Source organism: Lissotriton vulgaris, chromosome 1_2 (assembly GCF_964263255.1).
Source record: "Lissotriton vulgaris chromosome 1_2, aLisVul1.2, whole genome shotgun sequence".
Lineage (NCBI taxonomy): Eukaryota > Metazoa > Chordata > Amphibia > Caudata > Salamandridae > Lissotriton > Lissotriton vulgaris.
The window spans coordinates 168,517,479-168,543,033 of NC_141686.1; the positions used below are offsets into that span (position 1 = coordinate 168,517,479).

Here is a 25,555-nt window from a genome sequence, read left to right on the forward strand (position 1 = left end):
TCTGAGAAGATGTTCTCCTCCCTTAGTTTGGGGTTGCGGTCGGTCACCACCGCGTGCCTCTTGGGCTGTTACACCCAATCTCTGTGGGATTCGGTTGCAGCCGTGCTGCCTGAGTGCCCGGAGGGAGCCGGGGCAAAACTCGCTCAAGCCCTCGTGGAGGGAAGGGACGCAGCGCGGTATTCTATAAGATGTGGACTGGATACCACGGACTCGCTAGGAAGAGCGATTTCCATGTCTGTGGCGGTTCGCCGCCACGACTGGCTGAGGTCCGCCAACTGTTCGGCCGATGTCCAGCACACCCTTATGGACATGCCCTTCGTTTGCAGCTACCTCTTCGGTGGGAAGGCAGATCATGCGCTGGAACGCTTTAAGGACTCCAGGGCTACGACCAAGTCCTTGCGCCTGCCTGCCCCGCGCCAGCAATCTTCTGCCCAGCGCTCCTTTCGTGGCCACGGGAGGGGTGCCCCCGCACGTCCTGCCAGCCACGGGCCATAGACTAACATTCAGCGTGGTGGCGGACGTGGTTACCGTTGCGGCGGTAACAGGGGACAACAGCGCGGCCAGTCCACATCTACCCCTTCAGCATCCGCCTCAAAGCCTTCCTTGTCCCAGCTTTCAGGCCCATTTGACGCCAGTGGGGGGCAGGGTTCGCCATCACCTCCTCCACTGGCGCACCATCACATCGGACAGTTGGGTCCTGCAAATCGTCTGAAGGGGCTACTCCTCCCCTCCGAGGCGACCCTCCAGCCATGCCACCGCATGTTTGGGGATCACTTGCAACTTCTGCAAGAGGAAGTTTTGTCCATCTTGGCCAAGGGGGCCATCGAGCGCGTTTCTGGGCCAGAAGTAGGACGTGGTTGTTACTCCCACTACTTTCTGGTTCTCAAGAAGGGCAAAGGGGGCCTACGCCCTATCTTGGACCTTCGGAACGCCAACGGCTACCTCCGGAAGGAGAAGTTCAAGATGCTGACTTTGGCTCAGGTCTTAGCTGCCCTGGACTCGAAAGACCGGATGGTAGTGTTAGATTTGCAGGACGCATATTTAAACATCCCCGTCCTGCCGGCCCACCGGCGCTACCTGCGGTTCACGGTAGGCCACGAGCACTTTAAGTTTACCGTGCTCCCCTTCGGCCTTACCAGCGCCCCACGGGTGTTCACGAAAGTGATGGCGGTGGTCGCAGCTCATCTGCGCAGGTTAGGGGTTTTAGTCTTCCCCTACCTTGACGACTGGTTGCTGAAGGCGGCCTCGCCCCAGACAGTTGTCAGCCACCTAAAGACTACGGCCGACCTCCTGCACCTGCTGGGGTTCTCCATCAATGTGCCGAAGTCGCACCTGTGTCCCTCTCAGAAGCTCCTCTTCATCGGAGCGGTTCTAGACTCTGCGCAATTTCGGGTTTATCCTCCCGAACAGCGGGTTCGGGATATTCAGGCTCTGATTCCGATATTTCAGCCGTTATCCCGAGTCTCGATCAGGTTGGCGCTGCGGCTTCTGTGGCTGATGGCCTCCTGCATCCTTCTGGTGCATCACACCAAGTGGCGAATGCGGGCTCTGCAGTGGGACCTGAAATTTCAGTGGGCCCAGCATCAGGGCAACTTGTGCGACCAGGTCTTGATCTCGGAGGGCACTGCAAGACAGTTGCAGTGGTGGCTCACGGACCGCGATTGGGTCTGCGGCAGATCCCTCTCCCTACCTCAACCGGAGCACGTAGTTGTCATGGACGCTTCCCTCCAGGGCTGGGGGGGCCACATGGGAGAGGCGGATATCAGGGGCCTCTGGTCTCCGGCAGAGTCCCAGCTCCACATCTCGCACAATGTCATCAGTACTGCGCGTTGGAATTTCCAAGGCGGCACTCGCTCAGAGAAGCTTTTTGTCGCGAGTGGAGTTGCAGTCTGTTGTGCACCTTTCCGCCTATACCACTTCTGCCCAGAGTGCTGAAGAAGATCAGGCGCGACCGGGCCCAAGTCATCCTTGTGGCTCCGGACTGGGCACGAAGATACTGGTATCCCGAGCTACTCAGCATGTCAGTCGATCCCCCGATTCGTCTGCCTCTTCAGGAGGAACTTCTGTCGCAGCAGCAGGGGACAATCCTCCACCCGAACCTGTCCAGCCTCCACCTCCATGCGTGGAGATTGAGTGGCGACAGTTGAGGCCATTTGACTTGCCTCCTGAAGTCTGTGATGTGATTCTGGCAGCCAGGCGTCCCTCCACAAAATCGGTATACGCCTGCAGATGGAACACATTTGTGGCATGGTGCACAGCAAAGGCTGTGGATCCGCTTTCTGCCCCCCTTTCTGTGGTTCTCCTCTTTCTTCTTTCTCTTGCCCAGCAGGGCTCTGCTCTGGGCACTCTAAAGTGCTACCTCTCTGCCATTTCCTCCTTCTTAAGGTTTCCTGATCAGCCCTCTTTGTTCAAGTCCCCAGTTGTAAATAGGTTCTTGAAGGGCATCACTCCTGTTCCTTTCGTGATACCTCAGTGGGACTTGAACCTTGTTTTGACTTATCTGATATGCGCTCCCTTCGAGCCACTTCATAACTGTCCTCTTCGTCTCCTTACTCTTAAGACTGCATTCTTGGTTGCCATCACCTCTGCCAGGAGAGTGAGTGAGCTCCGGGGTCTTTCTTCTCAACCTCCTTTCCTTTCTGTCCATCCGGACAAAGTTGTGTTGCGGATGCGACCCCCTTTCCTGCCCAAGGTAGTCACAGCCTTCCACATCGGGCAGCCATCACCTTGCCCACCTTCTTCCCGCCTCCGCATCACTCGAAAGAGGAAGAGAGGCTCCACCGTCTGGACCCAAAACATGCGCTCTCATACTATCTGGATCGCACACGCCAGTTCCGGGTGGATGACCAACTCTTTGTTGGTTACGTGGGCGCTAAGAAGGGACGGGCGGTGCACAAACGGACCATTTCTCGATGGGTCGTCTTGTGCATCAAGGCTTATTATCTGGCTAAAAAGGAGCCTCCTGTGGGGCTACGTGCCCATTCCACTCGGGCCACGGCGGCTACTACTGCCCTGGGTCGGGGAGTCCCCTTGCAGGACATCTGTCAGGCAGCTACGTGGGCTTCGCTGCACACGTTCGCAAGACACTACTGCCTGGACAGCCAAGTCCGGAGAGATGGATTTTTCGGCCGTTCCGTTCTCCAGGGCTTTCTGGTGTGATCATTGGTTTGCAGACTCATCACCAGGGTTGGTATTGCTGGGGTATCTTATCTAAGGTAAGGAATCTAATACTAACCTGTTTCTTTCAGAGGCACAAGTTACTTACCTTCGGTAACAATATATCTGTAAGAAACAGTATTTAGTATTAGATTCCTTACCGCCCCACCCATCCTCCCCGTTCTGCGAACCGATATCTAGGGTTAAGGTCATCCCCTTTCAGGGCCCTAGTTTCATGGCACCAGTGTTGGTTTTTATCATGGCTCTGCGTTTCTGGCGCGGAAAAGCTGTGTATAAGAACTGACGTCAGCGCGCGAGGGCGGCGTCTAAGTACTCTGACGACGTCATCCCGGCGCCGACAACGGACCCGCAGACGACACCTACCGACGCGCAGGGGTACTGCTACTCAACATTTTCAGGATCCAGGCTGACGCCTGAGGATATTCTAAGGTAAGGAATCTAATACTAACTCCTGTTTCTTACAGATATATCGTTCCCGAAGGTAATAGACTTGTGCTTCAGGTGCAAAGAAATAAAGACGTGAAGATCTTCCAGGCACAGCGTCGGCTACACGCTTCTTCTCGTTGAGTCGCGCTTCCGGCTCCTTGCGACACGCAATTCCTCAGATGTCCCAAAACAGCAGCAGGCACTTCCAAAAGAACTCTGGGGTGCTGGGGGTGAAGTCTGTTGCCCCTGAGATTTCAGCAGGAGGCAAGCTCTTTTCCAAGCCCTTGGAGATCCTTCACAAGTTGAAAGCAAAGTTACAAAGTTCCTTTCTCCTTCTTTTGGCAGTAAGGCAACCACTGCAGGACAATCCCCCAAACAGCACTTCAGCTTGGGAATAGTCTTTCCTCAGGTTCCTCTCCTCAGTAAAGGTTTCTTCTTGTAGTCCAAAAGTGATCTAATTTCTTGGGAGCAGGGTCTCAATATTTATACCCCAAAATCCTTTGTTCTCTGAGGCGAGAGGGGCCTTTGACCAGTACAAACCAGTTCTGAAGCACTCTGTTTACCAGACTTCTCGTTTCCTTTCACAGTGCAGGGCAGGCACTTCAGACGCCCCACAGGAGGTGGAGCCAGCATCGTGGAAGGCAAGTACAGTCCTGGAGAACTTTGTTGACAGGACTCCTTCTCTTCTTTCAGTGTGCAGGGCAGAGACATCAGCCGCTCCCCAAGGGGTGGAGCCAGCATTGTGGAAGGCAGGCACAGCCCTATTCAGAGTTCAGTTGCATTGCTCCTTCCCATAATGGAGATCTCTCTATTCACCACTGGGGGACTCATCCTGTCTCCTGGAATTCCCCAGCCCGGTCAATCACAGAAACCAGACATAGGAATACACAAACTAGCAGAGGCAGGTGTGAATGGTCAGACAAGCAAATACCTACTTTCTAAAAGTGGTATTTGCAAACACAGAATATTAAAATAAACTTTACTAAAAGATGTATTTTATTATTCTGAGTTCAGGCATACTAAACTCGAATTTCTACCATGTTCTCTGAGCCTGTTAGGATTATAAAATGTAACAATTCTAACCGCCCATTCTGGCCTATGGAGAACAGGTAGCCTTGCAATAGTGAAACACGAAATTGGCTGTAATTCACTATTGGGACATGCCACACACACACCAGGGCTTGTCCTACCTTATACTTACAATGCACCCTGCCCTTGGGTCTACCATAGGGGTGACTGGTATGAAGAAAAGGGAAGTTTTAGGGACTGGGAAGTGGGTGCACTTGCCCAGTCAGCATGACAGTACCAGACTGCACGCAGGCTCTGCAATGGCAGACCTTAGACACATTTTACAAGGCTGCTTCTGTTGGTGGCACAAACAGTGCTGCAGGCCCCACAGCAGTATTTGGATTACACGCCCAGGCACACTCAGTGCACTAGACTAGGGTCTGACAAGTAAACCAAAGTAGCCAAACAGGGAATCACTAATCCATACATTAATTTACAATAGGGAGCACTTGCACTGTGGCACTGAATAGCAGCGGCGCAGTGCCCAAAGCATGTATACTCAGACATGAGTCCCTTTCTCACTGCTCCATCAGGATTCAAGCAAGCCGGGCCGAAGAAGGCTGAAATGCCAGAAACCGGTCCCCGGTAGCTTGTCTCCTTTCTGGTGAAGAATTGGCTTGGTAGTTTAGTCTGCCCTGTTCCCATGATGCACTGGGCCAGGGACAGACTGATTTGCATATAGCCAGGTTCTGAGCTGGGATGGGGCAGTGAGATAAATAACGGTGATGGATCAAGCCCTGATCTTTGAACTGGGTAAGAGTGGTCTGTTTAACTCAGACACTCTGTTCATCACCACCCCCTTTTCTAAATCGTTTTTGGCCACTATAGGTGTGGCAGGGTATACTCAGACATGAGTCCCTTTCTCACTGCTCCATCAGGATTCAAGCAAGCCGGGCCGAAGAAGGCTGAAATGCCAGAAACCGGTCCCCGGTAGCTTGTCTCCTTTCTGGTGAAGAATTGGCTTGGTAGTTTAGTCTGCCCTGTTCCCATGATGCACTGGGCCAGGGACAGACTGATTTGCATATAGCCAGGTTCTGAGCTGGGATGGGGCAGTGAGATAAATAACGGTGATGGATCAAGCCCTGATCTTTGGACTGGGTAAGAGTGGTTTGTTTAACTCAGACACTCTGTTCATCACCACCCCCTTTTCTAAATCAAAGCATGTAATGCAGCAAAAATACATGAGGCAAAAATGGAAGGGAGGCCCACGCCAGTGGTGCCAGGTCTAACAGTCGCCATCTCTGTTTTTGAGTTATCATCTTTCATCTGTTCTTAGCTTTCTACAGATTTCCAAAGCCAGTTTGAAGGGCTAGAGGGGGATTTATATTGAATCAATTCATACCTGTCTGTCATCTCAAAAGTATCTGCCAAAAACCCCCACAAACGCTGTTTCATCGACTGAGCAATGCCCCGCTGCCTCAACAGATCAGTGCTCTTGCAGGCTCAATTTTCAATACCTTACTCACTGAAGGTTGGAATCCAGTTATAAGGCTTGTTGGATTGGCTGGCTTCCAAGCCGGTACATGTATGCTTACAAGGGTATGTGCAGACCCCTGTTAAGTCAGCTAACTAGTTTTGGGCAGTTAATTAAAAATTATATTTAACAGAACACTCACTAGTGTTTTTAGTTATCACACCATTAACTGACATCTGCATGGCTGCGATATAGCACACCCTATATATTTTTGCAAGCATTGTGGTGTAGACTAATGCTTGTCGCAGCAATGAGGAAGGGCACATAGCCTTAAATAGAACGATATTTAGCGTTCTTATTTGTTTTCCTGATGTGCTCTTATTATCAGTCTACATGCCTGCTACCCATCACTGTGGCGTAAAGGTAGTCACAAAATAATGAACTGTTTTTTTGTGATGGTTTGCATGGCAAATCTGGTGATAGAACCGAATCAAACGGTTTTAGGAGGGTCTTACGAAAGTCATCCGGGTGTATGTACTTGCAGGTACTCTCCCCTCTGACCCACAAGAATATTTCAAATTGAATCACTAGATGACAGGAGAATGCAAAGTGTAGTAACCCAAAACAAGCATCAAGCTTCTATAATCAGTGCTATAGATAAGTAACTTATTTCTTCTCCAGTGTCCTTTGGAGCCAGGCAATGCTTTAACAGCAGTCATTCAACATTTTGTATTAAGAAATCCTGTTACTGTTTTTTTTTCTTTTCGTAGCCCGGCAGTAAAGGGAAGCGTCTTCCAGAAGTCTACTGCATCGTGAGCCGCCTCGGCTGTTTCAACCTATTCTCCAAGGTGAGCACGAAAAGGTGAGAGGGAGGAAACCAGGGAGAGATAGACAAAATAGGGGTAAGACAAGGATGAGCTGGCAGAGGAGAGGCTAGAACAGAGGTAGTGACACGAGAAGGAAGAAGTGGAGAGAGGAGGGAGCGAGAGAGAGGGAGCTTGGTGGCTGAGAGTGACAGAGAGCAGAACGAGGCCTCGTGGGGCAAAGAGAGGTAAGAGTAGTCTGGTTTGACTAGCGCCTTCGCAGTTGAGGCACAGTCTGTTAAGGCTGCCATTTTTATTCAGTGCTGCACATGTGACTAATTGAATACACATGTTGATGGGTTCCTACATTGCAGGCTTTTCAAGGTAATTTTGTTTTTTAATCAAGTCAATCAAATCAAACTTATAAAGAGCTTAGCTGCCTCACAGGCACTAAAAACCAACAGAGAGGTTCACTTCAAGCAGAACCATAGCCGTTAAATAGCCGTGTCTCTAGTTCTTCCCTGAATTGATTATCATTGGCCATTTGATGCAATGAAAGATGAAGTTCATTCCAGGCCTTGGTAGCTAAGTTGGTTAATGATCAGTAACCACGAGTGGTCAGCCTTACCCTGGCTGGGTGTCTTCAGTGAAAGAGCCTCTGAAGAACTCGGAGATCTCCTAATGAAACAAATGCATTCATGAGAAACTTCAATCGAGGTTTGGATTCAAACACAGAAGAGAAACAACGCTGGGTGCTACAAAATTCTATATGCGGGGAAACTTGCCACATTCAACAGAGTGGACCAGACCATGCTGCTCTGCTGGTGTCAAATGGTGAGATGGGGACAGGTCTTCTGCTTTGGGCGAAAGGTTATTTGTGGATTCCCAAAGAAGCTGAATTCAACATGTACATTAAACCACATATGAACCTACTCTGATCCCTCCATATACATTTCCACTCCTAAATAGACAACATGCAGATTTACTTTAACTCCAGAGACCTCTCCACTGAGTCTGAAACAGTAATCAACCACCTTGCTAGAATCAGAGTATGGATATGAGATAAACGCATCTAATTGAATGGATCTGATAGAGACTACTAGCCGCAGATGCCTTAACGTAGAATTATCCCCAGGCGTGAGACTGGATCTGGATAACTTTTTGCCACAGCATCCCTGCGCGCGCCGGGGGAATGGCATCACGTGACTCGGCCCAGGCGTATGTGACGGCAGCGAGGTCACATACGTCCTTTTTTTCCTTTTCCGTGTGCAACGCGGATCTCTATCGTGCTCCGGCCTGTTCAGGCCTTTCCCTTTCGCTATTGTGTGTGTATGGAAATTGTGTGAGAATGCCTTCGGCTTTAATATGTGCTTGTCTTGTCTTGTGGAAGCATGATGTCCGCGACGGATCCTCACCCCATCTGCATGTGGTGTTTGAGGAAACACCACAACTCCACTGATTGTGAGGCGTGCCAGCAGATGAAACCGCAGTCCTGGCGGGAGCGCCGGATGAAACTTCTCTCAGCTCGCATGTTCAGGTAGGCAGCGTCACCTCGCCCGGCCCCTGTGGAAGGTTCTCAAAACCGCTGCCTCTGCCTTCGAAATCGTCCTTCTCCCAGGCCGTAAGAGCGTTGCTCACCTATCGGTAAGTGTCGTAGTTTGTCCCCAAGGGTCGGTTCCCGGTCTGTTGGGGGTGCCGGCTCTCTGTGGGTGGTGCGGCCCTGCATGTCGTTCCCCCTATCCACCGTTTCCTGGTGTGGGGGCGAGTAGAGCCCAGATGTAGACATATACACGGCGGCTTTGCAAGTCTCGCTGGCTTCTCCTCCTCCTCCTTCCCCACCTAGGACGTCAGCGGATCCCTTGCAGTGTGCGGCCCCTCCGCGGCGTCACTGGGGGCTTTGACGCGGACAGGTTCGGCTCCACGTTCGGAGGATGTGGTGCCGTTGGGGTGCGGCCCTTCGGGGGTCCCTCCTTTGGACCACGGCGTCTCTGCTTCGGCGCACACTCCCGTAGGAGTCCCTGTGTTGTTGCAGGAGGTCGCCGGGACTCGGATCGCATCCCCGAGTCCCACTTGGGACAGGCGGTGGCCTCGTCCGAGGCCAAGGTGATGCCGCTTCGGTGCTGGCTGCTGCTGGCCCTGGCGGCGCCACAGGGGCTGGCTGAGCGCCCTTCTCGTCCAGTCACAGGCCGAGGTTGGCGGGGGACCCCTCGTCCTTCCCCGGGTCCCTCTCGCCCCTCCAAGCAGACGGCTGCCTCGTCGGCAGGCCCGGACTGGCCGTTGCGGGCACCGGGCAATCCCCCTGTGTGCCGTAAGGGTGGGGGCCGTTTTTGTTACAGGGCCGTTTTTGCAGCATAGCTACAAAATCGGCCGAAAACCGCCCCCGGCAAAGAGCTCGGCGGCACCCCCAACCCCCGGGGGTTGGGAGAGGGGGGGCCGGCCGAGCACTTTGGCAGGGACGGTTTTGGTTCCTCGTCAGAGGTCAGGTCGATGCCTTTCCGGCGCCGTTCCCTTGCCACACCGGCCCAGCCTCGGTCTCCTGCTCCGAGCGCTGTGGCGGAGGTCTTTCCGACGTCTCCCCTGGCGTCGGACGACGATGTCCTGCCTCAGATTGAGGACTCTACGGCGCCAGGCTGACGTCGGACCGTTGACTCATCCTCGGACACCTCTTCTCCAGCTGTTCAACGCTTACTGGTGTCATCCTCACCGGAGACGGGCTGACTCGTTGTGACTTTTCCCCCGACGTCGTCTAAGGATGGCTCCTCTCAGTCTACACGGCTGCGGTCTTCGCCAGAGGAGGCGCAGGGCCCCCACTCCTTGGTCCCTCGCCCTACTTTCCGGACCTGGCCCTTCCTTCCTCCGGTTGGCTTAGGGGATGGCCGCCTTAGCTTGCAGCTGTCGCCTACCGAGGAACTGCTTTCCCCTCCGCAGGGCCCTACGGAGGCGGGTGCGGACTTCGCTCTCGCTGTTTACACGGCTGTGGGAATTTTGCGCGTGGGTGATCCAGCTGCCCATTTCCCTGCGGATCATCTTCTGGAGGTTCTCCATCAGGGCTCTGGTGGTAGGGAGCTGCTGCTTCCCTACGAGGGTTCGCTCCATTCTTCTCTTTTGGGGACGTCCCACTTACGGGGGACCCGGTGCCCCAACACCTTCTGCACTGCCACCATCCGGCGCCGAGTGATCTGGTGTGTCTTTCCCTCCACCCCTCAACCAGAGGTCGCCTTTTGCAGAATGCCTTTACCTCTCTGCCACCGCTGTTGTCTCCTCCGTCACAGGAGGCACGCTGGCTGGACTCCTGGGGGCGCAAAATGTTCTCCTCAACCAGTGCGGCTCTGCGGGCCCTTAACACGCTGTGTGTTTTGGCTAGGTCCACTTCTTGCTTGTGGGACTCGGCAGAGTCCCTTATGTCTACCGCTTCTCAGGAGCGTGCCTGTGTTGATTTGAGGCACATGTGTTGGATGGCCGGGAGCTGGCGGTGTTTGTTGTTCGCTCTGCACTGGACATCTCGGAGGTGCTGGGTCATGCCATGGCTTCTTCGGTTGCACTTCGTCGCCATGCCTGGTTTAGTGACAGTGTGTTCCCGGAGAACGTTCAGGAATGCTGGTGGACCTTCCTTTCGATGGCGTTCTTTTGTTTCACGCCCCTGCTGACTCGGCCATTCAGAGATTCTTGGCGGGGCTTCGGCCACCTCCTCCTCCTCCCCCTCAGTGGCCTGTGAGTTGATCTGTTTCGGGAGGTGTTCTACCGTTGGGGCGGATCACCCTAATTGTGTAGTCGGTGTGCTTCATGTGCATTCGAGTCCTCCTTGTTGGGACTGTGGTTCTGTTGGCTGCTGGCCGGCCCTTCTTGACTGTGTTTTTGCTATGGATTTCTCCACCATGCTGGCCCTGAGACTAGGCCTTCTGTTTTTTTCTCTCTGGCTGCTTGACAAGCCTTCTGCTGGTTTTTCCGCAGGTATTTTCTGTTGTCCTCTGCTGCTGAAGTTTTCCCTAAGAGGTTCCCTTGTCTTGGGATGTAACATGCCCTATGTGGGGCAGTGGTAGCTGTTATATAGCTCTGTTTTGCCATGGGGAGCTGTGGTCGCCTTCGGGCCTCTGTTCTCTGTGGCGTTAAGGTATGTTGCAGATATAATCCTCTTGCTGATGGCTTGAGTTGCATCCCAGGGCGTCCTTCTCTGTGGTCTCTGCGCTGTTCGACTCGTCTGGCCTGCTGTCTGTGGCTTGGCGTCTTGGCTCTGTCTGGTTCTTCTTTTTGGGCTGTGAATACGGACTCCTCCCTGGAGCGTGTCCGGACCCTTCTCGCCTTCTTGCTCTCTGTCTTTGGCTGACGTCTGGCTTGCCCTGAGAGCATCCTTTTTGGTGCTCTCGGCGTCTGGCTATACTTGCCGTTCTGACCTACTGTTTTTCTGCACCATTGTTCCTTCTTGGCGCTTTCATGGGACAGTCATTCTTGCCTTGTCTGCTTCTTCCAGTGGGCTCTGCAATCAGTCTACCTCTCCTCCCGGGGGATGAGATGGTTCTTGTGTTCTTGTGCGCCCTTTCGAGCGCAGTTTGTCCCTGCAGAGCGTTGGATGGTTCTTTCTGGGTGACCTTGGGCTTCCCTGGCTGCTTCCGCCTGCTTATTGCTGGTGGCGCCGTTCTGTCTGGTCTATTGCCTTCTGGCTGTGATAGGTTTGGCTGCCCTCTTCACTGGGTGTGTTCCCGATGGGGAGCGGGAGAGTTTGCCTTTGCTCTTACCCTGATGCAGAGGTCTGGCTCTGGACCAGGGTTCAATTCCCGCCTCGGCGGGTCTTGGGCTCGAAAATTACACGGACCTGATAATTCTCGCCTCTGTGCCTATTCCAATCATGGAGTCCCACTCTGCAACTCTGGGCAATAGCTTGCTTAATCTCCACAACGGCCCCCACAACGCTAAGGATGCCTGGCCTCCACCTTAGGGGTGCCCAGGAGTGGACGCCTCACAGGAAAAGCCAGGATGGGTTCCACAGCGGTATTCGTACAAGCGCCTTGAGACCCTTGCGGGTGAGTAGTGCGCTATACAAGTATCAATTTACATTTACATTTCTCCTTGGAGTCTCTCGGTTGCTGTTCACCCTCGGTGCTCCTCTTATTGTCTTGGCCTTGGGTGGTGGTTCTGTTGCTCTGTATGGGCATGGGGTGCTTTGGCCTCCTTTCGCCTTGCCCTCTTTTCCTCAGCTGAGTGAGGACGAGCTACCTCTTTCTTGTCTTCTCGTATCCCCTCTGGGGTCTGTGGTCCTCTAAGTGTAGGGGTTCCCCTTGCATAGGGGGACGGGCTCTTCGCCCTGTTCGCTTAACCTGTCCCCTGTGGGACTCTGGTATGTCCAGGCGGGTGGGGTCATCATGCAGATCCTCCTCCCCTCTGGGTATGGCTAGAGCATCTATTCTACTTTAAGGAATCTGCGGCTAGTAGTCTCTATCGGATGTACGAATTACTTACCTTCGTTAACGATATATCTGGTAGAGCAGATTCTAGCGGCAGATTCCTTCACGGCCCACCCTTCCTCCCCGTTCTGCGAGGACTTTTGGCTTGGTCTTCTGCACTCTCCTCCATGTGGGCGGCTGTGTTTTCTATGAGTACATTCTTTCCTTCTTTCTGACAGGATGTTCATCCTGTTTATTTGTTCCCTTTCCTCTCTTTTGGCGTATTGGAGGATATGTTTATAGGTGATTCGGTGCCCTCATGCTCTGGTTGCTCCAGGTTGGGGCCTACCTTCCTTCACATCCTCCCCCCATCACCCTCTTTATTACTGGGGTTTTGGGCCCTCTGCTATCCTCTGGGTTGGGGTCTCTTGACTGTGCCTCTCCCCTTTTGTTCCTTATAAGGATTGTCGCACTCTGTGATGGGGCTGTCCTGGAGTTTTGTCGTTCCTGGTTTGCCCCGGACTGGTTTCCCTTCATTGTTGTTGGCTGGGGTTCTAGTCCTGCTACCTGTTATCATGACATATATATATATATATGCAGTACCCAAAGGCAGGGAAAAGAATAAAGAACAAAGCCTAGCCCTGAGCAGCAACCCTGCCAGTACGGAGATAGCCCCCCCGCCACCCTTGGACACAAATATATATATTACCTACTGGCTATCGCCAGTAGGTATATATAGTTAGAATTTTTTCCCTATGGGACTTTTGAAAATTCTATGTCTAATAACTTTGGCGTTTGTGGACGGAATCGGCTGAAATTTTCAGGAAAATGGCACATTTTGTTTCTGAGCAGCCCCTGAAAATTTGGTGGGGTTTCGTCAAGGGGGGGCTGAGAAAAAAGGGGGGTCCCAAAACGCGTTTTTTGCATTGAGTTTTCCATAGGGCGGTTGGACTCACTTTTAGCTCGAACGGCTGAATGGATTTGCACGAAACTTGGCAAAATTGTAGGGACTGTTAGCCCGATGTGCCTTTGCTAGGTCTCAATATATGTGCTCCAGTAGTTTTTGAGAAATTAACGTTCAAACCAAGATATATATCTGTAACAGCGCTCTGGGCAGCGATCCGGTCCGCTTACTTTTCGCTTATCGGAACTTTGCGCGCAGAAAGCTGATTGGCTCTCCGGTGTCTGTCAACATTCTAAACAGTCCGGAGCGGACGCCATCTTGTCTCTCGGTAGGATCGAGAGAGAAGAAGAGGTGGAAAACGAAGGGGGAATTTAATGAAAGGGGGCAAGGTATCCCCCTCTTGACCCCCTAGGAATGTTGTTGGGGTTATTAAAGGGTCCCGTGGGGAAAATAAAAAAAAAATGATTTTTCACGGTAGAAGCGCGGCCGCGAACTGGTAGCGAAACGGGAATTCGCCATTTTGTGCTTCGTAAATTAAATTACTAGTTATAAGTGGGTGCGGGAGACGTATCCTAATCCCCTATGTTTCCTGAGGGTGGGTGAGGAGGCTGATATATGTTGATACATCTCTTCCAGCGGCTGTGCGTGAGCTTTTTTTTTTTTTTTGCTGCGTGACAGTCCGGAGCGGCCGCCATCTTGTCTCTCGGTAGGATCGAGAGAGAAGAAAAGGTGAAAAACTAAGGGGGAATTTAATGAAAGGGGGCAAGGTATCCCCCTCTTGACCCCCTAGGAATGTTGTTGGGGTTATTAAAGGGTCCCGTGGGGAAAATAAAAAAAAAATGATTTTTCACGGTAGAAGCGCTTCACGGGCCGCGAACTGGGCCGCAAACTGGTAGCGAAACGGGAATTCGCCATTTTGTGCTTCGTTAATTAAAGTACTAGGTATAAGGGGGTGCGGGAGACATATCCTAATCCCCTATGTTTCCTGAGGGTGGCTGAGGAGGCTGATATATGTTGATACATCTCTTCCAGCGGCTGCGCCATCTTGCCTTTTTTCGAATGCCACAATTTTGTCGTGCACGGCAGCCATTTTAGATGCCAGGCTGGTTCCAGGCTATCACCTAACCCTGCGGATGTAGTTTATGGCCCCAGCTGTAGAGAATTCAGACATGCCAATCCTCCTGATTCAGGCGTGTGAGTACTGATTTCAGTGCTAGTCTCCCGCCTCCCGATTTCTGCAAGCAAAAACCCGGGGGCATATTACGAACAACTAGCGATAATTTTTGTCTCTAACTTGTTTAGAGACAAAAATTATCGCCGCACATCGGCGATTTTTATCGCAGATAAACCTTGCTATTATCGCAGAAAAGTCAGCGATATTCATGTATTATCGACCTAATGCTCTTAGCCATGTTATCCACCTCCCATTGGATAACATGGCTAAGAACTGCTCAGGGCAGGTGTTAGATTTTGGAGATATTCGCGCTTAGCGCGAATATCTCCAAAAGTTGGTAATAGAAGGTAGCGATGTTAGGGACTGTTTCCAGTCGCTAACATCTTGGCACGCCACTTTGCATGTCATTAGTGATAAGTATCACTGACATGCAAAGCGGGGCCCAAGATGGTCGCTATCTCCTTTTAGCTGTCACTAACTGGTGTTAGCGACAGCTTGATAATAGGGAAATAATTTTATCTCCGCTTTCATGGTTTTTAAAGCCAAAAAAGCGGAGATAAACCCCCTTGATAATATGCCCCACGATTCCTTGGGGGTTTCAGCTGACAGGGCTTGGTATTGTGTTACATGGTAATTTTTCCATGAAACGTCAGAGGGTCGATGCAGGGGTTCTAGAAGAGGTGATAAACCATTTAAGCCTCATGAACAAGCGCATGGTCTTTTAAAGATTTGTGAAGTACTCGGGGCGGCGGTGTGTGTGTGCCCTCTTTCAGGAGCGGGCGGGGGGGCACTGCCAGCAACTTGCCAGGTCAGGTAGTGTTCAACACGTGCATCACCCTTTCTCTGCCTGCTATTGCGCTCCATGCTTCGGAAAGGTAAGAAAAAGAACGTGCATTTGAGTTTGAAATGTCCGATCCTGCAGCAGCACACTTCCAAAGCCCACACATGACAATAACCCGATTCAAGGCCCCATTCACCCGTTTTTAAAAAAATAGATAACACTCCAACAAAGTACGGTTATAAAACTTTATTAACTACTAACTTTAACAAACGGAACAAAAACTAAAAACATTTAAACATTTCTCAACACAAAAAGCAACAATGGTTAGAAGCTGTCTTTTGTGCGAATAGTCCCAAGGCAGCACAACGTGCAGAGTTCTGGACGGCACCCAGGTGATGTCGCCTGGGTGCCGCACTGGTTTAGGGATCCTACAATGCTGCTCCGAAAATTGGCGTGGGGCGTCCCGGGTGGGGCGGGGGGAGGCCTCGTCAGTAGCGGTCTGTTGTGCGAATAGTCCCAAGGCAGCACAACGTGCAGAGTTCTGGACGGCACCCAGGTGATGTCGCCTGGGTGCCGCACTGGTTTAGGGATCCTACAATGCAGCACAGAAAAACAGCGTGGGGCGTCCCGGGTGGTGCGGGGGGAGGCCTCGTCAGTAGCGGTCTGTGTCCAGTGTCACATGGCTGACACAACATGTACGACAGGCACCCAGGTGATGTCCAGTAAACTGCCGCACTGGTTTTGGTATCCTACAATGCTGCTCCGAAAATTGGCGTGCGGCGGCCCGGGGGGGGGGCGTGGGGGAGCCGGCGTGAACGGGCCTCCCCAGGTGGCGGCCATCTAGCTGAGTTGCGCTCGCTCTTGCGGCCACAGCGTCTCGCTCACCATGTTGTTGAGTTGCTCCCACTCTTGCAGTGCAGCGATAGGCGGCTGCCACATGGCTCTTAAAATGGCGGACGGCTCCTCGGTTTTGGGCCTGGTCCACTGAAATGGCCCTGGGACACTTTGGAACTCGGACGCTTGCCTGCTAGGGCTTGGGCTCCATTCTCGAAAAGCGTCCCCTCAGCCGTGAAGATTCTACAAAAGTCTTGGGGGCCCCCGACTCCCGCAGGCTTCCGGTGGGGAGCGGCTGCCATGATTGCTCGCGGAATGACCACGACGGAGCCACGAGATGGTGGTGCTCTCATGCTGACGCCAGCTTCAGTCTGAATGATCCAGAAACAAGGTGGGGCTTTCATCGTTTGGGAAAAAAAAATGTTCTAAACCAATGAAAAGTGTTATTTTTAGGTCATATGACCAAGCCTTCCATCTTTAGGAAACCAAAAGTAAAATGAACCAATGAAAAGTTTTATAAACAAGTCACATGACCTGTTATGCGACATAGGGCTACAAAAAGCGTAGAAAATCCGTTGGCACGTGAGGCGGCGTCAGTAGCGGACCGATGTGCGAATAGGCCGAAGGCAGCACAACGCGCCGAGATCCGGATGGCACCGAGGTGGTGTCCAGCAAATTGCCGCACTGGTGTGGCCATCCTACAATGCTGCGCCGAAAGACGGCGTGTCCAGCTGAATTGCGGTCACTGTTGCGGTACAGTGACTCGAACGCGCCGAGATCCGGATGGCGCCGAGGTGGTGTCCAGCAAATTGCCGTACTGGTGTGGCCATCCTACAATGCTGCGCCGAAAGACGGCGTGTTCAGCTGAGTTCCGGTCACTCTTCCGGCACAGTGACTCGAACGCGCCGAGATCCGGATGGCACCGAGGTGGTGTCCAGCAAGTGGCCGCACTGGTGTGGCCATCCTACAATGCTGCGCCGAAAGTCGGCGTGGGGTGCCCCGTTGGCTTATGAGGTGATGTCAGTAGTGGACTGATGTGTGAATAGGTCGGAACCAGCACAAGGCGCCAAGATCCGAATGGCAAGTCCTGGATGTTGAGTGCCTCAGTTGAGATTTCTGAGCAGTGCTTGTAGGACTGTCTGAAGCTTATTTGCACCTGCTGCAGCTTCACTAGGTCCGGCGGAACTTTTTGCCTTTTCCTTTCTGCTTCTTTTCCTACAATGCGTTTCATCTGAAGACACGACCAGGTCCCTGAATGTGTGCAGGGGGACGCTATTGATTGAATGAACGCGCCGAGATCTGGATGGCACCGAGGTGGTGTCCAGCAAATTGCCGCACTGGTGTGGCCATCCTACAATGCTGCGCCGAAAGTCGGCGTGGGGTGCCCCGTTGGTTTATGAGGTGATGTCAGTAGCGGACCGATGTGTGAATAGGTCGGAACCAGCACAAGGCGCCCTGCACTGTTGAGCCTTTTTCAATGTCTGTTTTTTGTTGTTTCCCCTCCATCAAAAACAAAACAAAAATACAAGGCGCCAAGATCCGAATGGCAAGTCCTGGATGTTGAGTGCCTCAGTTGAGAGTTCTGAGCAGTGCTTGTAAGACTGTCTGAAGCTTATTTGCACCTGCTGCAGCTTCACTAGGTCCGGCGGAACTTTTTTCCTTTTCCTTTCTGCTTCTTTTCCTACAATGCGTTTCATCTGAAGACACGACCAGGTCCCTGAATGTGTGCAGGGGGACGCTATTGATTGAATGAAAATGGCGGCTTGACACAAAGCTGACTCAAGCGTTACTGTTGGTGCTATACAGACAAAAATTGGTTTTCAGTTTGTACATTCTTCAGGTTTTTTTTTTCCATCCAAGTCTGATTGAGAGTTTGTAGAAAAATGGCTTCAGATTTTCCACATACTACTCTTCAACATTCTTCCTAAATGTAACAATGTGAAACTCACTAGGAGAACGGCTGTTTCTGTTTCCTTTCAAAATGCTGCCACCAATATTTTCTGAATGGAAGACACCATCTTGTAGCATAAAGGGCCGAAAGGGGTTCTGGTCTGGCCGATGGTTGGTGGAGACATTTTGACTATATCTTGGACCTGCCCGGCCTCGCCCAAAATGGCGCCGGTATAAATGGGACTCGTAACTCTTTGCCCGCAAATGTATATCTAGAAAATGTTATTGTAAGTGGCCCTGTCGTATTTTAATTACAAAATGTACGTCCACCGATTCCGCAACTGTTAGACACCTTTGTTCTTGTCACCTAATGGCCCGCTCGTTACGTTCTTCTACAGTGTAAATGTCTCCTCATCATATACGATTTCAGTTTGCTCCGTGGCCGGCCCACGTGGTTATAGGCCCGTATTTGTATACTGACATTTTCACAATAAAGGTTTTTAAAACAAAACACGGTAGTAGTATTTTCATTTGTAAAGTTTTTACTTTTAGTGACTGTTTTCGAATCCGTAAAAGGCAAGTGAAATAAAGCAGTCCAATTACATGACGGATAAAAGGTATAATATGTAGGAACGCAGTAAAGATAAATGGTCAAGGGCAGTTGTGTTTTTCATGTCTGCAACATAAAGTGATCGATAAGAATCTGATAATCAGGCGTATCGGCGACTAAGACAGCAGGCCGAATCTCTTTTACTCAACGGCTCCGTCATGGAAGGAAGAAACGCCCTTTTTCTCGAAAAAGGAATATATTTTACTTGCAAGACAGTTGTAAATTTTCCGGGAAAGTACATTAGCCTGGAATATTATAACATATGTTTGAAAAAAAAATATTGTTCGAAAATAATAAAAAGCGTAATTTTTAGGTCATATGACCAAGCTTTTCATCATTAAATTAACAAAAGTAAAATGAACCAATGAAAAGTTTTATTAACAAGTCACATGACCTGTTATGCTTACGTTACGCGCTGCGCGCCGCGCCTCGGATCACTTCCGGGTGCGCTAACGCGGCGTGTCATAAAACGCATTACGCGACAACGTAGGTCAAGAATATAGTCTAAATGTCTCCACCAACCAGCGTTCAGAACACAACCCCTTTCAGCAGTCCAAAAAGTTCTGTTAAATGACAACAGAGGGGACAGGCAACAAGAACCATCAGTCAAAGAGGGGAGGGCAAGTTCTTCTCTTCCGGGTCATGTTGGGGCGCTACCGGAACTGATCGAATTGGTAGTCTACAGTGTTTCTGGATGTTTCAGACTAAAGCTGGCGTCAGCATGAGACCACTACCATCTCGTAGCTCCGTCGTGGCCATTCCACGAGCAATCATGGCAGCCGCTCCCCACCAGAAGCCTGCGGGAGTCGGAGGCCCCCAAGACTTTTGTAGAATCTTCACGGCTGAGGGGACGCTTTTCGAGAATGGGACCCAAGCCCTAGCAGACAAGCGTCCGAGTTCCAAGGTGTCCCAGGGCCATTTTAGTGGACCAGGCCCAAAACCGAAGAGCCGGCCGCCATTTTGAGAGTCCTGTGGCAGCCGCCTATCGCTGCACCGCAAGAGCGGGCGCATCTCAACTACATGGTGAGCGAGACGCTGTAGTCGCAAGAGCGGGCGGAAAACAGCTGAATGGCGGAAGAGGCACAGTGTAGCAAAAGCGGGCGGAATGGCAACTAAAACGATAAAGGGGCGCCCCACTACAGCTTGTCTTCAGGTCAAACGGATTGTGGGACAAGGTCCAGAATTGAAGAGTCATCAAAAGGCAAAAAGTTCCGCCGGACCCCGGGAGCCGGCCGCCTATGTCGGGGGCGATCTCAGGCTACACCAGTGCTATAAGACTTGGGGAGGGTGTCGGAGCCAAGCGTCTTCTCCGAGTCCATGGCCATCACACCGCCCCTCAGGGGCCTCCGTCAAGCTGTTTAGGAAGGTAACATATCACATTGTTTTCTAATGCAGTCAGGTCCACAAACGACACTCACTTACTTTGAGAATAGTGAAGCTGCAGTAGGTGGAAATAAGCTTCAGACAGTGTTACAAGCACTGCTCAGAACTCTTAACTATGGCACCCAACATCCAGAACTTATGCTATTTGAGAATGGTAGTGACATCGAAGCATCTCAGGGACCAAAACCATTAACGTACTTTCACGTATGAAAATCTTACTTGGGGAGGGGGCAGGAGCGAAGCGCCCCCTCCCAGTCAGCGCCACCACACCGTATGTTGAAAATCTGAAGCCATCGTTCTACAAAGTCAACCAAACTTGGATTGAAAAATCTAGAAAAATGTACAAACTGAAAACCAGTTTTGGTCTGCATAGCATCAGTAACAACGCTTGAGTCAGCTTTGTGTCAAGCCGCCATTTTGATTCAACAAAGCACAGGCATTGAAAAAGGCTGAAATTCAGAACTCTAAACTATGGCACCCAACATCCAGGAGCTTGCTATCCGGATCTTGGAGCCTTGTGCTGTTTTCGATCTATTCACACATCGGTCCACTACTGACATCATCTTATAAACCAACGTTATGTAAATAGTTTTTTAATAAAATGTTTTACCCTGTTTCTTTGCTGGTGTGTTGTCTATATTTTTAATATTTGCATAGGGTTTGTCGTTATTTTGTGCGGGATGGGTGATGGAGCCGAGCTGTCTTGCAGCCCTCATGGTGTGGAGCTCAGTTCATCTCACTATTTTCGTATTTCTCAAGAAGGGTTGTTCCTAATATTTCTATTTTAGCGAGGTCAAAAAGAGATCCAATTAGTGGCCTACTGATTTTGCTCGATTACTTTTATTTTTTTACACGATTTTTCACTATCTGCAAAGACTAAACAGAGTATTGCGACTTTGTGCTTGTTTGTAAATAGAGAATGATCCAAAGAGAACCAATTCTAAAACAGTAAATGCTTGGACAACAATCAATCAAATGGAGAGACAAGGAGGCACGACGGATTACAACGGGGGTAAAGGCCTGCGTTAACTACCCTTCAGTATCTGCAAAGAGAGAGTACTACTAAGGCAAAAGAGGGGAGGGGGGGGGGGCAGCGTTCAAAGCACATCAGCGTGCATAAATACGAAAATGTTTTTATCTATCACGTACTTGACATTTTAAAGCTTTTCATATTTGCTATTAAAAAACCAATGAAATTCACAGAAAAAACCATAGGTTATAGTGGATATATAGTTAGGAATTTGCATTTACAAAACCTTGAAAATTCAATGAAAAAACCATAGGTTATAGGCCATATATAGTTAGGAATTAGCATTTACAAAACCTTATTTTACTCGCATAAAACCATTGAAATTCCATATATAGTTAGCTAACTATAAGCGCTAACTATATATCGCGCACCCGCAATCCACTGCTGATGATGTCACATATTACATCATTCATGACATGGTCAGTGACATCACTGATGACATCACTGATGACATCTCAAATGACATCACTGATGACAACTCAAATGATATCAATGATGACATCTCAAATGACATCACTGATGACATCACTGATGACAACTCAAATGACATCACTGATGACATCTCATTTGTCATCACTGATCACATCACTCATGTGATAATACAATGAACCTCTTCAGACTCTAATATAACCTTACATACACTCAGTATAAACAGACACTCACAGACTGTCACTCATCCATGGAGTTACTCACACACCTAGTCAGTCATGCAAAGAATCAATCACACCTCCATTTCCTCAACTATACAGTTATACACATCTTACTTATTCAAACATATAATAACACATATTTACTCTCTTATATAATCCCTGATACAAGCTCACAGTGATCGATACAGCCACTCACACATTCACTGGCTCTTATGTTCAGTTATTTATATATCTCAACTCTCACATGTATTGTGTTTTACATACGTACTTACTTGCACATGTAGCAATGAGAAATCCATTCACTCACCAACACACCCATGCACAGTCAACCGCCCATATAGCTGTTTCCACATGCACTCTTGAACTCATACTCCTAGTGAATCAACTGCTTACACATCTATGCACAGAGTCACGCACCTCCCAGCCACCCACACACACACTCAGCCTCCCATTCAAATATTTGGGCAACCAATCAATAACCCATATGGCCACTCTTATAGCTACTGATCAACACATGCAGCAGCTTACACAACAACAAACATACTGATGCACGAATTAAGACAGTTTAGTCACTAACCCATGTACTCAGTGAGACACATTTAATCACTCACTCATACAGTCAGTCATGCTAAAATTCTTCATCCAGACACTTATACATCCACTCATTCTTCAATATGTCAAACATATTTAAACTTTACAGACACATACAATCACTGGATGTTGTGATCAGTGATGTCATCAGTGATGTCACTGACCATGTCATGAATGATGTAATATGTGACATCATCAGCAGTGGATTGCGGGTGCGCGATATATAGTTAGCGCTTATAGTTAGCTAACTATATATGGAATTTCAATGGTTTTATGCGAGTAAAATAAGGTTTTGTAAATGCTAATTCCTAACTATATATGGCCTATAACCTATGGTTTTTTCATTGAATTTTCAAGGTTTTGTAAATGCAAATTCCTAACTATATATCCACTATAACCTATGGTTTTTTCTGTGAATATATATATATATATATATATATATATATATATATATATATATATATATTATATATTCCACAAATCTAGCCACTGATAGAGCAAGTCAGCACTCAACAAAGGATTTGCTTCCCAAAATTTCAAGATTTATTATTCAGATTGCAGCATTATTCGCACAACACCAACGCGTTTCGCAACCCACTGTTGCTTGATCACGGTAAAGATACAAAGTTACGGTTCTCTCGTAACTTTGTATCTTTACCGTGATCAAGCAACAGTGGGTTGCGAAACGCGTTGGTGTTGTGCGAATAATGCTGCAATCTGAATAATAAATCTTGAAATTTTGGGAAGCAAATCCTTTGTTGAGTGCTGACTTTCTCTGTCAGTGGATAGATTTGTGGATTATACGAAAGCGGGGCTCTGCTTTCTAGTCAGCACCGATGATAAGAGCGCCATTGGACTACGAGTTTGGAGCCAAGGCTGTGGATATATATATATATATATATATATATCATTATTGTTGGTTGGGTTCTAGTCCCGCTACCTGTTATCATGACTATATATATATAGATAGATATATATATAGATATATATATATATATATATCTATATATATCTATATATATATATATATAGATATATATATTAATCTTAGCCCTGAGCAGCAACCCTGCCAGTACGGAGATAGCCCCCCCTTGGAGACAAATAATATCATTGTTGTTGGTTGGGGTTCTAGTCCTGCTACCTGTTATCATGACTATATATATATATGTATATATATATATATATATATATATATATATATGTCATGATAACAGGTAGCAGGACTAGAACCCCAACCAACAACAATGATATATATATATATATATATATATATTTGTCTCCAAGGGGGGGCGGGGGGGCTATCTCCGTACTGGCAGGGTTGCTGCTCAGGGCTAAGCTTTGTTCTTTATTCTTTTCCCTGCCTTTGGGTACTGCAGTGCCTGGCACTGCTCTTTATGGTATTGTTCCTCACCATTCCTTTTTTCCACTTTTTCTGCTCTTTCGCACACTGTTCCTATGCTCTCACAGTTTTGCCTGCTGGCTCCGCGTGTTGCGCGGAAAAGATCTCTGAAGAAAACTGACATAGGCGCGCCGAGTAGGGACTTATGTGACCTCGCTGACGTCACGTACGCGGACGACTACTCTGTGGCTAGAATGGTCTCTACCAGATACATTGTTACCGAAGGTAAGTAACTCGTACTTCAAAAACAAATGCTGGTGCTACGCCCATCACACCCGCTGCAAAACATCGACACCCATCGCTCACTATGTTTTGACACAAACGAGCGATCAATAAGTTATGAATCTATGTCTGAACTGGTCACAAAAAACCATCAAAGCTGCTCCCTCAGGTAGCCACAGTGTGGAAACACCACGTTGTCCTGTTTCACAAACTTCAATGGGGAAGCAGGAGCTAGGAATGACCCAGTTAAGCACCAGTACTGGGCTTGACCCAATCAAGGGACAAAAATGTTTCTAGTCATTGTACACGTTTATTTAAAGACAAGGGAACCCTAAAAGTTAATCAAGGACCTAGGGTGTCAGTTGTTTACAGAAAACAATGGTCCTTGTTAAAAATAAACTCAACAGAGGCAATAAATATAGATCAGAATCGATTCTATATGTTCCATCCAGCTGGATAGTGCAATTTATTCAGGATAAATAGATTTTTTGTCAAGGGACAAATATAATATCCAGTGGGATATCCGAAGCAAGACAATATACCAAGTGTAAAAAGGTGATAATGTACATAGAAAACAACAAACGAACATACAAGTACAATCAGGCGGAACAAAAAAACTTGCTTGTTCTTAATTGTGCATAATAGGACAAGCATGATAAACGACGACAACCGTAACACATATAATTAGAATCGTTTGTGTGCACGGTGTTTTAAGGTCGACAACGTTTGGATCCCATTCAGAAGAGTGGCAAAGTCATGGAAGCCATCAAACACCTTCTATAGTGAACATGCTGTAGTGTGGGAGAGGTGCAGGATGTAATGATGCTCTTGTCCCTGATGGAATGGCATTGACTTGGATAGACATTGTTCCAGGGGACCAGTCTTACAAAATGCCATGGATGCAGACGTGTTGTAATACTCTTCATGTTGAGCTGTAACTCTTTCGCCTGCTTAGCATTTTTTGTAAATATTGTCTACAGTGAAATCCTGTTACTTATGTAAAAGATCAGGTGTCTCTGTAAGCCCTGAGAGTTCAATGTGTATTTAGAGTATTTTGCTGCAGATATTACTGTTGGAACGCATAGCTGTTCCTGTAGTTGGGGCTCTCGAGTGAATATCAAAAGTGAGTCACGCTGGCGAGGCACAAATCCCTGAGACTTTTTGTAATTGTGCAAGATCATGGGTGAAGGTCTGACAGATCACCCAGTAACTTTATAACCAGAGGCTTGTCTTTCTTTTGCTTTCCAACTACCTACATGCTTGTCTTTCCTTTCAAGATCTTGGATGAAGTGGAGAAAAGAAGAAGCATCTCACCTGCTCTGGTGCAGCCGTTCATGAGGAGCATCATAGACGCGCCCTTCCCGGCGCTCGGTCGAACTATAACTGTGAAAAACTTCCTCCCGGGCTCCGGAAACGAGGTAAGAAATGGAGAAAGCTCCTCAGCCCACAAAGAACTCCGGGGATCAGGAACTGACAGCCTTGCTTGCAGCTAGCGGTGTACATGGGAAGCCTGGACTAGATGGGATGTCCGCTTTTTCCTAATCTCTGTTGTAGTGGTTCCTTCATACGTATGTGTGTACGTCTTGGGGATCTAGTGATCGGCGGCGACTTTAATTCAGTTTTAGATGGTGAAATGGATCGTAGTCCTCAGTTTTTCTCACCCCGGCGGTGACTAAGGCGGCCCCCTCGAGACTACAGAAAAAGTACTGGGCTCCTGATTCGGATCCGGCCTTTCTAAGGGTGGAACCCCCTCCAGACTCTGTGATAGTGACTGCGGCTCGTAAACAACATGCCACCACTCCATCATCCACGGTCCCACCA

The 25,555-nt window shown here is 49.1% G+C and overlaps 1 protein-coding gene across 3 annotated transcripts in view; it reads left to right on the forward strand.

Annotated features, from left to right (window-relative positions):
• The window catches only part of DENND2A (DENN domain containing 2A), a 370,372-nt gene that overhangs the window by 228,368 nt on the left and 116,449 nt on the right, over window positions 1-25,555 (forward strand). For all 3 annotated transcript variants that reach the window (XM_086953048.1, XM_086953046.1, XM_086953049.1), the window contains 2 exons: window positions 6,856-6,933; window positions 25,012-25,152. In XM_086953048.1, the coding sequence (XP_086809174.1) occupies window positions 6,856-6,933; window positions 25,012-25,152 (219 nt within the window). The remainder of the gene's footprint in view (window positions 1-6,855; window positions 6,934-25,011; window positions 25,153-25,555) is intronic.